Source organism: Canis lupus, chromosome 23, assembly GCF_048164855.1.
Source record: "Canis lupus baileyi chromosome 23, mCanLup2.hap1, whole genome shotgun sequence".
Lineage (NCBI taxonomy): Eukaryota > Metazoa > Chordata > Mammalia > Carnivora > Canidae > Canis > Canis lupus.
The window spans coordinates 28,070,473-28,085,555 of record NC_132860.1 but is presented as its reverse complement, the minus strand read 5'-3'; the positions used below and the strand labels follow the sequence as shown (position 1 = coordinate 28,085,555).

The 15,083-nt window shown below is 43.9% G+C and overlaps 1 protein-coding gene across 1 annotated transcript in view; it reads right to left on the bottom strand.

Moving 5' to 3' along the window:
• Positions 1-5,879, bottom strand: part of RNF169 (ring finger protein 169) — an 81,719-nt gene extending 75,840 nt beyond the window's left edge. The window contains exon 1 of the mRNA XM_072794630.1: positions 5,346-5,879. Coding sequence (XP_072650731.1) covers positions 5,346-5,859 — 514 coding nt within the window. The 5' untranslated portion in view covers positions 5,860-5,879. The remainder of the gene's footprint in view (positions 1-5,345) is intronic.
• Between the last annotated feature and the right edge of the window lie 9,204 nt (positions 5,880-15,083).

Genomic DNA, 15,083 nt, shown 5'->3' with positions numbered 1-15,083 from the left:
CATTCCATGCCCTGTGATCTGTGATCTAACTTCCACAGTACCTTCTCTTCTCCTGACCCCTCCAGTCACACATTCCATCTATATTCAACTCCTTGTCAGTCCCTCAATATGCCAAGAGGCTTCATGCTTTTGTACATGCAGGTTCTTCTGCTGTAATGGCCATCCCCTCTTCCTTCATGTGGTGAATTCCTACACCTTTCAACATTCAGCTCAAATTCCTCAGCTTTCCTCCAGATTCTCACTTATCCCATTCCTATACTCTTCTGTTGGCATTATGCATTTAGCCCACTTACCACTTTGTAATGTTATTTGGTAAGGCGTTTGTCCAACCACACTGTGGAATCCCAAAGAATGGGGACCATGTCTTATTCATCTTTTTTATTGTATTATCTTACAGAGTATGTGCTCCCAAAATGCTCATTGAATTAGTGGGATAATATTTGACAAACACGTCCTATATCCTACACTCCAAAAAACCTCATATAAATGAATTCAAGGGTAAGCAACTCATCCAGATTAACTGCAAATTAGGCAGGAGTAGAAATATGAATGAACAAAAACACCTCCTGAATTCCTGCTGCTCGATCCTGAATTCTATAGAATAGAGATATTCCTTCAATGGCAATTAATATTTAGTTGGTGAGGTAATCTCATTCTGAGTTGTTTCCTGCATTCGTATAACACATAAAGACATGTTCAAATTCTGGAATATGTGTCATTAAGGATTAAAAAGTTGAGTCATTTTATACATTTTAAAACAAATCCTTACAGCTAAGGGAAATTCTTGTCCTTTTACACTACAATCACATGATTTCATTATTCATTAGTTCTAAATGCAATTTAGGCTGCACACATAGCAAACATTGTCTGCCAACTGAGTAATAAACCAGAACTACTTGTTTGTCACAGAAAGAGGAAATTTTTTAAATGTATAAAGTTAACCCTAAGTGAACAAGGAGGTTGGGTAGGATTAAAGTGAAGAGATAAATAAGGTACTATTCAATGTTTGAAATGCACTTTTAACACGAAAAACATTTTTTTTAAGTTCTAACTGCCAATTTAAAACATTCATTGGCCTTTGTCTAGCTTTTCTCTTTAATAATTACCCATAGTAGATGAAAAAGAACTAAAAAGGTCTTGGTTTCAAGTTCAAAGGCAGTGTAATTTAGAATGATCACTTCTGATTTAAAATCAAAAGACTAAATGAATTCTTAAAATTCATTAATTATTACCAAAGAGACTTAAGTATTGCTGTTGTATATACAGTTGACCACTGAACAATACAGGGGTAATGGGTGCTGACCCCTGGCACAGTCAAAAATCCAGAGTAAATTTTGACTTCCCCAAAACTTTATAGCCCATTGTTGACCAGATGCCTTACTAATAACATAAACTGCTGATTAACATATACTTTGTATGTTACATGCATTACATACTATATTCTTACAATAAAACTAGAGAAAAGAAAATGTTAGGAAAATCCTAAGAAAGAGAAAATACATTTTATAGCACTGTAATGTATTCATTGAAAAAAAAACCCATGTACAGATGGACCCACAGAGTTCAAATTCCTGTTGTTCAAGGGTCAACTGTAGTTGCAAAGGTACCTATGCATGCCTGTGTGCTACATTTTTTTTAAAATCAGTGGACCTAGAGGAGCCCCAGTGGCTTAGCGGTTTAGCGCCGCCTTCAGCCCAGGGCGTGATCCTGGAGACCCAGGTGGGATAGAGTCCCACCTCAGGCTCCCTGCATGGAGCCTGCTTCTCCCTCTGCCTGTGTCTCTGCCTCTCTCTCTCTCTCAATCTCTCTCTCCCCTTCTCTAAGAAATAAATAAAATCTTTAAAAAATAAATAAAATCAGTGGACCAAGACTGTCTCTAAATTTAGAATATAAGCTTCAAGAGGAAGAAATCTTTGAATACTTCATTCACTAATGTCTCCCAAGGACTTAGAATAATGCCTGGCACAGCACCGGCATTCATTATATACTTGTGAATATTCCTCAAAGCAGTCCAAATACTGTATCAGTATATGCAATGAGCTATATAGATCCTCAAGGAACATAAAGTTGCAGTAGCCTTCGCACAATGTTGCACAAATCAATTGATACTATATCCATAAGCAAACTGACAATGCATATAATAAAACAAAACATTTTACACAGGAGTCCTTAAGGTTCTGAACTTTAAAGCTTGCCAAGAAGCTAGCAAAAAAACCAAAAATGTCACCAACACAACCAAAATTTTCAACAAGCATAAACTCTTGCACTTATTTCATAGACAATTCCATTCCAAGAGAGCCATGGGGCTTCAACAACAACAACAAAAGTATAAGAATTTCTCTTAAACACCAATCATTTACTACAAAATTTAATTTCCAGTATCATAAAGCAGGCCTGACCTTTCTTTCATCAACTGGCCTAACTATGCCAAAAGAATATTGCTAAACAATATACTTGTGAATATACCTAAAGCTGCTAATTCCGTTGCTGTTTCCCACTCAAAAATACAATGTAAATATTTATGAAACTGGTATCTTTTACTTTTTCCCTATGAAAAGCCATCATCAGCATTTAACTGAGAATTAGGGTATGTTTTACCCCTTCTTTATGGGTTACTCTTTCAGTCCTTGTTTATCTGCTACTAACTCATTATGACCATTAGCTGATAACTGTCTACTCTCTTTTAGTCCTCAGTCCTCCCTTCTGTAGAATGAGGGACCTGGGTTAAAACAATGGTTCCTAGCTTTCTTTCTGCCACACTTTGAGAATTGGTAAAAGCTACAGGTGACCTCTCCATAACAATGCACATACACGTGTATATAACAGTTTTATGAATAGCTATTTATAATAGCAAAAGATTGCAAACAACCTAAATGTCCACCAACAGATGATTAAGTAAATTGTTAAAGCCATTCAATGAAATTCCTGGCAGCTGTAAGTAGAATGAAGGAACTTTCTATATAATGATATGACAAGATTTCCACAATGTATTTTGATATGAAAAAAGCAAGTTGCAGAACAGTGTATACAATATACAACCTTTTGTGTAAAAAAGATCAAAAACTAAAATAAATGTATATGAATTTTTATGTGTAAGCATAAGGAAACCGGAAGAACAAATGAGAATTTTGGTGTTAGTGGTAAATGAGTAAAAGGTAGGAGGAACCTTTCCATTGCATACTTCCTTATATTCTTGTATGATGTGAATGCACTGTGTATTAAAATTTTAAATTAAAAAATTGTGTATTGGGGATCCCTGGGTGGCGCAGCGGTTTGGCGCCTGCCTTTGGCCCAGGGCGCGATCCTGGAGACCCGGGATCGAATCCCACATCGGGCTCCCGGTGCATGGAGCCTGCTTCTCCCTCTGCCTGTGTCTCTGCCTCTCTCTCTCTCTGTGACTATCATAAATAAATAAAAATTAAAAAAAAAAAATTGTGTATTACTTCAAGGAGTCCAAACAACCCACTGAAACTAGAATTCCCAAACGCTGCTCAGGAATATTCTTCTATAATGATTTGACTTATAAGCCTGTAATCATATATACTCAATGATCCAACAAGAACATTTAAGGAAAAATATTTTTCATCACAGTCCTCATAAATACATAAAATAATTGGTGGATATTCAGTGATTCAATAGATCCTAATTAGGAATCTCATTTTATATAATTTTCCTTAATTACTGATACACTTTATGACAAATTTGTTCAAGGGAAAAAGTTTGTACAAATTATCGAGCCACACTCCCTCACATGGATCAAATTTCAGACTATTTCACAAAGGAGTCCAGACATTAGAAATAAGAATAGAAATTTCTATCCTATTTGACCATATAATAGTACTCGTAGGGAAACCAGTGAAATACTTTTTTTTTTAAATCATAATCTCAGAATTTGAGGCAAATTAAATAGCATGAGATCCTCACACATCACCCACAAATTAGATGATATCTGAGGAGGCCTTCTTGCCTGATTTGAGCAAGAATCAGATAGAACCGGGTTTTCATCCTCAGGCAAGTTACTTAACCTCTCTGGGCCTCAGTTTCATCTGTAAAATGGAAATAAAAGTACCTATCTGATGTGAAGCTCACAAGAAATAATAAGAAATAGAGAAATAAGATGTAGAAATAAAAATAATAATAATAAAGTACCCTAGGGCAGTGGAAGGTGTCTGCTTGAACCAAAACAGACTTGCATTTTGGAACCTGCAGTTTCTAGAGACTACATTTCCATACACAAGCAACGCCTTCTTTTCCCTACTGAAAATAACACACTGCAGAATTCCCAACACAAGAGGCGCAAATATCTGGCCTTTCCTAATAATGCCTCCTGAAAATCTCCTCTTAAGTGAGCATTTCTTATCAAAGAGCTCTAGACGTTGTGCTGATTGGAAGGGTCTCAGAAGAGTCCTAAGTGATAACAGTTTTGTTTTGTGATGTTTACTGGACACTTTCTATGTCAAGCTCAGCACCAAAGAGTGACAGGCTATGGAAGGTAAAAAAAAAAAAAAAAAAGAAAAAAGAAAGGCAAAGAGGTTGAAAGCAACAGTCCTGCAACAGACTTTTAACTGCCAGGATGATAGTCGGAAACCCACACTGCCGTGGAGCTTAGAAGCAGCCCCTGCCAACCAATCTCCATTTACGAAACTTTTAAACCCCATCCAAGTTTTGTTTTGTTTTGTTGGTCTCCAGCACTACTGGAGCTTATAAGATTCTGGAATCATTATATATAAATAACCCTGATTTATTGCTTCCACACTCACTATGTGCCAAGCTCCGTGCACAGGCATGCATTTTTCAAGACTTTGTGCGAACTGCACATGGGAGTTCATTCTCCCAACGCACTCCGCACGAAGTCTGAAAAGCTCCCTCCACATCCTCAAACGCAACCCGCCCCCCCCCCCCGATACTCCAGGCCCCTCAAGATCCGCGCACTCGGGCCCAGCAGCCCCCTCTCGACACGGCTGGACCCCGAGCTCTGCTACACGCAGCACCAAGCCCAACACTCCCCTGACCCCGCAGCGCCCCTGCAGAGTTCGGAGCCCTGCTTCCCCGCACCGCGGCGACCCGGCCCCAACTGGTGGCGAGAATGCTCGGCTGCCCTCCAAACTTCTCACTTCCGCACGGCGCGGGACCCCCTCGCTGCCCCTCCAAATCCGTGCTGCCCGCACTTCATTCCGAAGTTCAAAACCCAGAACCGGCTGCACCCGGACAGAGCCCAGCCCTAACCGCACGAGAAGTCGGCTCGGCCGCTCGAGGGCGGCCTGGGACCGTCCACCCCCTACCCAGGCCGGGCCGGGCGCGCTCGGCCTCGCCCCGGACCCCAGAGGGAGGACGGGAGGCTCCACCTGGCTCGGCGGCCGGGGCGCGCGGCTCCTGCTCCGGCCTGGGCCCCGCGGCGGCCGCGCCCCCGTCCCGGCGCGGGCGGCAGCGCTCCGGGTGGCCGCGGCGGGCGCGCTCGCCCTGCACCTCCGCGTCGGCCTGGCCGTCGTCGCGGGCCCGACGGCGGGCCCAAGCCGGGCCGCGGGCTCGGCAGCGCGGGCAACCGGGGCCCGCGGCGTCGGCGGCGCGCTGGGCGCAGCCTCGGCACAGCGAGTGGCCGCACGGCAGGGCCGCCGCTTCCCCCGGGGTCTCCAGGCACCCGGCGCAGCCCGACTCCTCCGGCCGCGGCGGCGGCGGCGGCGGCGGCGGCTGCAGCGGCGGCGGCGGCGGCAACACCAGCAGTGCGGGGCCAGAGGCTGCGCCCGGGGCCCCAGTCTTGGCTGCCGCCATCTCGTCACAGCGGCCCCGTCGGCCCCGCCGACTGAGAGCTGCCGCTGCCGCCGCGGAAGAGGCCCGAGTACTCGGACCTGCCGCCGCCATCTTGTTTCCCGTTTGAAGGGAGAGTCCGTTGCGAGGGAGAAGAGTAGAGGGCGGGGCTGCGCGCGGCGGGCGGGGCTATCTACATATTTATGAGGGGGCGGGGCTCCAGGGAGCCCGGAGAAGGTTCTCCCGGGGCCTGATTGGCGGAGAGCGGGACTTCATTAATATTTATTAGTTACTTTCTATGCCGTCTTCAGCCTCGCCCTCCAGTCTTTGCAATTTCCTCTTATTGAACCAGATGAAGTTGAGGACTGAGGGATTTGGAAATTCTGAGTGATATTAAACTTTATGAAGTAATTACACGTATTTATCCAGCAATACCCAGATAACTAAGGCTAAAGTGAGCGGGGATTCTGTGAATTATCCAGAACCTTCCCTCGGTGCTTCATCCTAAGGGTAGCTGTTGTGACCAGCTCCTGCGACCAGCAGCTAACTACCAAAAATAACAGCTTCTTGTCAGTCCTCCTCTCCATCCATATCTTCCCAGAACTTCCTTCTCTTGGCTGGCAAAACCATACTTTCCAGGGTTTTTTTCTCAACCTCTTAGCTCTGTCTCAGGCTGTTTTGAACTCTCCACCTTGTTTGGGGCTTAAATGTGGACATTCCCTTAGGCTCTGGCCTCTGTCCTCTTCTCTCTTTGGGTGCCTCACCCTCACCTCACACTTTCTTCCAGCTTAAACTCTCAAATTGATATCCACAGCCCAGACCTCCTGAGTCTAGCCCTGCATGTTCAACTGCCTGCTGGAAACATTATCTTGGATGTCTCCGTTCCTCGTGCACAAAACTAAAATCACTGTCTTACAAAACAGCTGATTTCTTATTCCCCTTATCCTATTAAAGGCACTATCCTCCGAGGACCTCAAGCTCTAAACCGAGTGGTCTTTACTTTTCCCTCATCCCCAGATATGTGAGTTTCTTAGTCCTGCCAGTTCTCCCACCAAAATTGACTGTTTTCCTATCTTCTCTTCTTCCTCTCAGTCCCATTGCCCAAATCATGTCTCATTATCTCTCACCTAGATTACTACAGTAGCTCCTCTAGGTTGCCCTCCTGCCCACAGCCTCTCTTCCTCCAATCCATCCTCTACAGCTCTTAGAGCTGCTTCCTAAAGGACAGCTCTGGCCATGTCATCCCTGCTGGGGCTAGTCACCAATTGAGGTGCTCAGACTGATGGCAGCCCCCTTTCTGGATGCAGAGGGTATATGATTTTAAAAAATGGCTCCCCTCTGATAGATGGTTCTACTATAGCAATAATCCCACCCTTTGCTTTCTTTGCAATAAGGTAGATACAGACCAGGAGGAATTAAACAAATGGCATTTCCTGTTGGGAATCTTTATAGAAAAGCATAAATTTTAGAGGAGAACAAAATCAAAAAAGCAATGTAATGTCACAGAAGGCACCAGAGGCCCTGGGTTTCCATGAGATTGCCCAGAAACAGTGTATGAACTAGTGGTAAGCCAGAGTGATTGGTGTAAGTCAGAGAGCAGGAAAAGGAAAGTAGATTCCCAAGATGAGAACCAGATGGCTAAAGAACAGTCAAGAATTGAAGAAGAGTCTTTGAGTAATTGAAACAAGACCTTGTGTGTACAGAGGCCCAGTCAGAATCCTAGCAAACATAGAAGTATGGCTTCATCTGGACTGTCCTTTATCGAGGGATCCTCCTCATTTCACTCTCCAGTCGAGATTCTTTTTTTTTTTTTTTTTTTTTTTTTTTAATTTTTTATGATAGGCACACAGTGAGAGAGAGAGAGGCAGAGACACAGGTAGAGGGAGAAGCAGGCTCCATGCAGGGAGCCTGACATGGGACTCGATCCCGGGTCTCCAGGATCAGGCCCTGGGCTGAAGGCGGCGCTAAAACCGCTGAGCCTCCTGGGGCTGCCCACCAGTCAAGATTCTTGAGGATACTTTGCCCAGATTCTGACAGGGAGGCCTGTGGCCCAGAGATCAAGTGAATTACAATAAAAAATGGGCCCTTGGGGGAGCGTAGGTGGCTCAGTCAGTTAAGCAGCCAACTCTTGATTTCGGCTTGGGTCATAATCTTGGGGTCCTGGTATCAAGCCCTACATCAGGCTCCACACTCATTGGAAAATCTGCTTCAGGATTCTTTCTCTCCCTCTGCCCCTCCTCGGGCTTGCTCAAGCACACTCTCTTTCTCTCTCAAATAAATAAATATATCTTTTTAAAAAAGAAAGAAAGAAATGGGGCCCTTGGTCTGGGCTCACTTCTGACAGTTTGGGGTTCTTAATCTGAAGCCTGTTTAGTGTTGGAAGAGTTGAACCATAGACATGCAACATGCTCTCTTGGAAACAAAGACAAGAAATTATCTTTTGCAGAGGGAAGAAAAAACAAGAGGTCTGAATAGCACAAGACCAAAAGCCAGGCGATCTGGGATTGGTCCTGGTCCCTTTACCCCTCTCATTAACTCATTGTGTGATTTCAAGCTGATAACTTCTCTGTAAACCTCAGTCTCCTCATTAAAAAAAAAAAAAAAAAAAAATTATTTATTTGACAGAGAGAAAGAGAGAAAGCACAAGCAGGGGAGCAATAGAGGGAGGGAGGGAAGCAGACTCCCCACTGAGCAGGGGGCCTGACATGGGGCTCCATCCCAGGACCCTGGGGTCATGACCTGAGCCAAAGGCAGACACTTAAACAACTGAGCCATTCAGGCACCCTCAGTCTCATTTTTAAAACAAGGGTATTGGAATTCAGCAGTTCTCAACCTGGTATGCACCTCAGAAAGGTCCACACACAGGCAGCAACAACAGCAACAAAATCCCACCTCAGATCCACTGAACCCCCAAATTGAAGGTAGAATACCAACATGTGTATTTTCTTTATGCCATAGAAATTCTTATAAATCCTCCCAGATAAGACCACTACGATAGATAAATTCAGAGCTCTCTTTTAGCTCTAACATTCTAGAAGTCTGACTCCCAATTTCTCCCAGTCTCTTCTTTCCTCTATGCCGTTGCCAGAGTAATCTTACTAAAGCAGTAGCAGAGACAGAAGGCAAGGCAAACCTAAGAAATCTGGAGAGTTATTCACTGTGTGGGAAAATGAGGGCGATGAGGATGATTCTAACGTGTCAAGTCTAGGAGCCTGAGATTATGATCACAATTGACAACTGACAAAAACAGAATACATGAAAAAGAAAAGAAAAGATGAGGGCATGGTAGACATTTTGTTTTATTTCATTTGCCATCAGCATATCCAGTCCTTCTTACTCAGGGAAGTGCCCCCATGCTATGCAGTATTTGCAGTATTGCGAAGGCTAGGGAAGCTGAAGCAAGGCTATAATTCTCCCTGCCCCCTGAGTGGCTAGATGACATATGACCCAGGCTTGGCCACCTGGCCGCACCTCTCTGAACTTTGAATCTTCAGGGAATGACATGAGACATACTGACAAGTTTAGAACTATTCAGAGCAACAGAAACAGTAGGTGTCCACCCACAGTGGGTCCCTGATAGTGGTTGGGAGGATGGGGTCCCAATCATAGTGATGGTGGCCATTCCAGATTCTTCTTTAGGCACAAACTTGGTTGCCTGCTGCCTGGCCTTCCTAGGTTACAACCCATTTTCTACACCCGACTCTCCAGCCTTCCTGTCAACTTGGTATCCTTCCAGTAAATTCTTTTTTCCTTAAATTTCTCACCATTTCTATTGTTTGCATCAAAGTTTCTTTTTTTTTTTTTTTTTTTTGCATCAAAGTTTTCTGATGGAGATATTGGTTTGTTGTTTTTGGTTTTGGTTTTGGGTTTTTGTTTTGTTTTGTTTTGTTTTGTTTAATCATGAGAAACACAGAGAGAAAGGAAGAGAAATAGGCAAAGGGAGAAGCAGGCTCCGATGTGAGACTGATCCCAGGATCCTGGGACCATGATCCAAGCCAAAGGCAGATGCCCAACCACTGAGCCACCCAAGCGCCCCTGGTTTGTTGTTTCTGAAGTGTCACCTGAAAATGGTTGACAAGGGTGCTTTGAAAGTTACAAAACTATCTACAATTAGTGCCATAGCCTAGAGTAGAATGAGCCAGGGTTGCGTGTGTTTATGTTTCTAAGCCCCAACCTGTACCACAGACCACCAAGAGAAGAGGGACTCACAGATTCACTTTAATGCAGTCCTCAAAGATGCCAGTTGGAACAAATAGCAGTGCAGCCTACATACCAATGCTTCCTCTCCAGCTGCTTTTGCTGTGCCACTCCTACCATATTTCCTGGGGATTGCAATTGCTGCTCAGATTCCCTGCACTCCTTCTCATAGTGTGTCCAGGGTTCCACACCACCACTAGCCTTTGAGCACTCCTCATACACATCACTGCAAACCTTCCTTTTTCCCAGCAATTAGAGGCTCTAGCTCCTCTCAGCTGGCCTGAAAGACTCAGATGTGAAGCAAGGCCATTCAGCCTAGTTCTGTGGGGACAGGTTTTTTCTCCACACAGGTGCAATGACCCCTTCTTACCAGCCCAGGTGCTGAGTCCCTCCTGAGACCTCACATCTAGGAAGGAGAAGGATCAGACCATCCCAGTGCCACCTCTCCCCTACCCTCCTTATCTCTTGGGATAACATCTTCTTGTATTCTTCCTCCCTCAAGCCAGATTTCCCCTGGAGACTTGGCATCTTCCCTTTTGCTTTAAAGATGGCTACATTCTTACTATTACTCATCTTCAGTTACTTCCCTTTTGTTTCAGAGGAGGAAGAGATTTTTCTTCTTTTTTTAAGATTTTATTTATTTGAGGGAGAGAGAGTGAGCGAGTGAGAGAGAGAACATGGGTAGAGGGAGGGGCAGAGGGTGAGGAAGAAGCAGACTCCCCACTGAGCAGGGAGCCTGACATGATGACATGATGTGGGGCTAGGAGCTCCATCCCAGGACCCTGAGATCATGATCTGAGCCAAAGGCAGAGGCTTAAAAGGAGCCCCGAGAAGCAGTTCTTTTTCTAAAGCTAACCCCTTCTGTCATCTTCTCAGCCTCCTCCAGACTCTTTCTGAACACTCTACAAATACAAATAAGACTTGGTCCCTGTAATTCTCAAGTTGACAGCTTAATAGAGAAGCAAAAGTATAAGTAAGTAATTATAACAGAAAAATTTATAACAGAATGGAAAGCTCTGTAACTGAGACATATACAGGGTAATGAAGAAGCAGAAAGCAAGAGGAAGTGGGGTGAAGGTTTCACAGAAAGAGGGACATTCAAGCTCTGTTCTGGAGGATGAGGAGGAGTTCACCAAGTAGACAGAGGAGATGGCCTTCCTGGTATTCCTGTGTGAGAATAATAAAGAACTAGACTGACATTAGGTTAGAACACTTGATTGGACATTAGGCTAGAAAATTAGAGAATCAAAGGAAGTAGAATCTATTGAGCAACTACTATATGCTGGGAACATGCTAAGCAATGATATATCTATCTTATTTAGACCTAAAGTAACCCTGTGAGGTGTGTATGGTATTGTCTCCATTTTACAGAGAAACTCAGGATATTGAGGGACTACTGAAAGATTTAACATTGGGGCTGAAGGAGTAATATGGATTTGTATTTTATAAGAATAATTCTCAATCCTATCATCATCAGTGAGGAATAAAAACAAGCAGCCTTCCTCGTACCCTCATGGAATTAAGCTATCATTGGACAAAGTACAGGGCAGCTACCATTCGTTTATTCAACAAAATCTCTTTTGAGCATCTGCTACATGGCAGGATAATAGAGCTGCTGAGAATTCAGCAGTGAATAAGGCAGACAAGGTATGAGCCTGTTTGGCCGAGCCAGCTTTGGGTACAGTATTTGGCACATTCTAGATAATGTGGGATGAATGAATGTTATCCCCTTAGTCATGCCTTTAATGTCTAGCAAGGTTCAAAGCACATGGCATTGTCAGAAAAGAAAAAACTCTGTTTGGCTAACAAGCACATTGGTGAAAAAAATAATTCTTTAGTTTTCTTAAATTTCCTGTCTAGATACCAATAAATCCACCTGGAATCAGCAACTGCTCTCACTCTGTCTCTCTCTCTGCCCCTCCTACCCCTCCCCTTGGTTTTTATTCCTCTCTTTCCTACCCTCAGAGTCCCTTTTCTTTTTTCTCTAGGCTCTGGTCCAAGAGTCCAAGCAACCAATTCCATCTTTGATTTAGTTGTGGTATGTGTGTGTGTGTGTGTTTGTTTGTTTGTTTGTTTGTTTGTTTGTTTGTTTTAGGGAAGAGAGGTGGCTTTAAGAAGTCCTTTAGGTTCAATATATAGAGAATAAGGAGATAAATGGGCAAATGGCCCTTCCCAAAACCACTTTGAGTGAAATACCTAAAAGACAGCCCTTTCTCTGCTAAAGTTGATCACCTTTCACAGTGTAAATCACATGTCTTATTCTGTCTTAGTCTGTCTTTTCTCCCTATCCCACCAAAGAAATCCTTCTACCACCTTCACTTTGGCTCAAGGCCCTTCTCCAGGAAAAGAGTGAGAGGGAGAAAAACCCCCATTTTGTCATAAATAAATGGATATATAGTTATACTGACCAGAATGAAGAATTTGCCTCAGAAGAAAGCACTGTGACGGGAGCAGAAGAAAAAGTCAGAGGGACTACAAAGCAGCCGCCCAAAGATTGACTGGTTTGGAAAGAAGCAGGTATGAAATGGGTTCAGCAGGAAGCTGAAATCAGAAAGCATGATCACCCAAGTTCCTCTAATCTGCAGAAGGATAGGATTCTCTACCCATCTTACCAGTGACCAGTGCAAAACCTGACTGGTTCTCTTCTAGAATGATCATTGTCCGACAGTTCTTTGTTTACTAGGCTCTGAGCTCTCCTATCTCCATCCCTGGGAAAAGCCTACAGCTGTCTCCCTGACTGTGATGTTGCTGAGCAGCCACCAGGGGGCAAACCGAGACTACTGAGCTCTAGCCACATCGCTTCCACCTAGTTTCCATGGAGCCAAAATCGGAATGTCAGAGCAGGAATCTGGCTTTAGAAATCGTCCAAGGCTTCTCATCAAATATCTTCGCTTACAGAGAAGAAAACCAAGGTCTCAAGAAGAGAAATAATGTGTCAAGGCCACTTAGTGAGTTCATGGTAAAGTAGGAACCAGAAACCAAGTCCAGCCCTATACATATTCCACCACACTAAGCTTTCTCCTGTCTCATATTTAATTCTAGACTACACTAGATTTTAATTATATTTCTTCCTATGAAAAGGACTTATATCTCTAATTAGATTGTAAGCACCAGAGCCAGGGACTGTGTTTTGGACCAGCCTGTACATTAACTCCTCCAGCACCTAGCACAGGGCTCTCTGCAGGTAGCCTATGCCCAATTCCAGATGTATTTCAACAAATGCTGTGAAACTGCCATGTGGCAAGCCCACAATGATTCCTGAGAATACAGAGAAGAAAATTTCCTGTCCCTGTCCTCAAGGAGTTCTCTACCTCAGGGAGAAGGCAGCTATGTGAACAAACAGCTATAATTCAGGAAAAGATTTTTCAACAATGGTGCAGGCAAAGTGACATTGAAGCACAGAAGAGAGAGTGATTACCTGGATGGGATGCAAAATTGGGTCCTAAAGGAAGAATTTATCAAAAAATGAATAGGAAGTCCAAATAGAAGGAACAGCAGAATAAGCCAACACACAGAGATGTGAAGACATGGTGTGCTAAGTGAAAATGATTGTCTCGGAGTAGCTGGGAGCATAGTACATGTAAGACATTAGAATGAGGGAAGGGGGAGGTAGCAAGTAAGATGAAATAGTTTGAGCAGTAAGATAAAGGTAGTTTGAGGTTGGCTGTAAAGTTGATGTCTGTCCATTCATTCATTTGATAAAGAGTAAGAATGCCCATGTGCCATACAACACCATTGTTGATAATGATGGTGGTGGTATGATGATAATAAATGAAGTAATAATAATGATGATAAAAATACTAATGTGGTTAAATTCCAAGGACTCAGAGTCTTAATTAAGTCTAGGATTCACTCCTCATATGAATCAGATAACCCAAGTATTCTATCCTCCATTTATTTTCATTTATATAAAAAAGCATTCAGGGGCACCTCACCTGGCTGGCTTGGTGGGCATGTGACTCTTGATCTTGGGGTTATGAATTCAAGTCCCATGTTCGGTGTAGAGCTTACTTAAAATAAATAAATACTTTTTAAAAAAATTCAGTAAGACAGTGAGCACTGTCTGAGGAGCTAGGAATTATAACAGTGATCAAGAATTAGGGTGCAGGGATCCCTGGGTGGCGCAGCGGTTTGGCGCCTGCCTTTGGCCCAGGGCGCGATCCTGGAGACCCGGGATCGAATCCCACGTCAGGCTCCCGGTGCATGGAGCCTGCTTCTCCCTCTGCCTGTGTCTCTGCCTCTCTCTCTCTCTCACTGCGTGCCTATCATAAAAAAAAAAAAAAAAAAAAAAAGAATTAGGGTGCAGGCTGTTACGGAGCTTTCATAGCTTTCATGTTCATGGAAGAGGCAGACACACAAGCGAAGAAATACATTTCAGATAATGATAAGCGACCCGAAGGAAATAAAACAAGGCAATATGATATAAAATACTGGCAGGGGTCATTATTTAATAGTCTAGATCAGGGAAACCTCACTGGTTTTTGAGCTGAATGAAGTGTTAGGGAAAAAGCTGAGGGAAGAGCATTCCAAGCAGGAGAGATTTCAAGGGGAAAGACCCTCCAGAGGGTCCAGGCAGCCTGGTGCGTCCCAGGAAGAAAAAGGCAGCCAGTGTGCTAGAGCATTGCAAGCACAGGGATAATGGTCTGAAGTCAGAGGGTAGGCAAGAGGCCAGGTCATGGCAGGATTTACGAATTGTTAAGGGCTTGGGTTTTAATCTAAAAGCAATGGAGAGGTTTTAAGGAAATGACTGACACTACTTGATTTACATATTTAAAAGATAACTCTGGAAAAAAATTAAAGAAATCTGTATATTGCTAGGGAAAACACAGAGCTAACTGGTGGTTCCTTATTCCCATCTGTGGGTGGATACAGCGCCTGCCACCATCTGGCTGTGGGGCCCAAGTTATATGGCACCATTCTCTAGCACTCTAGTTATATCATCACAGACCTAGGGAGAAAAGTCTCTGAGGGCAAACTGCTTTGCAAAGGCCCCCCAGAGCATGAGCATGGAGGAGGCAAGAATATAAGTTCCACTCTCCTTTGTGCTTGCTTAGTGATGGCACCTACCATAGAAGAGGCTTCTGGTTGGCAGCAGAGCTTAGGATCTGGATGAAGGATGATTCCACTCCGTGTCTTCCGAA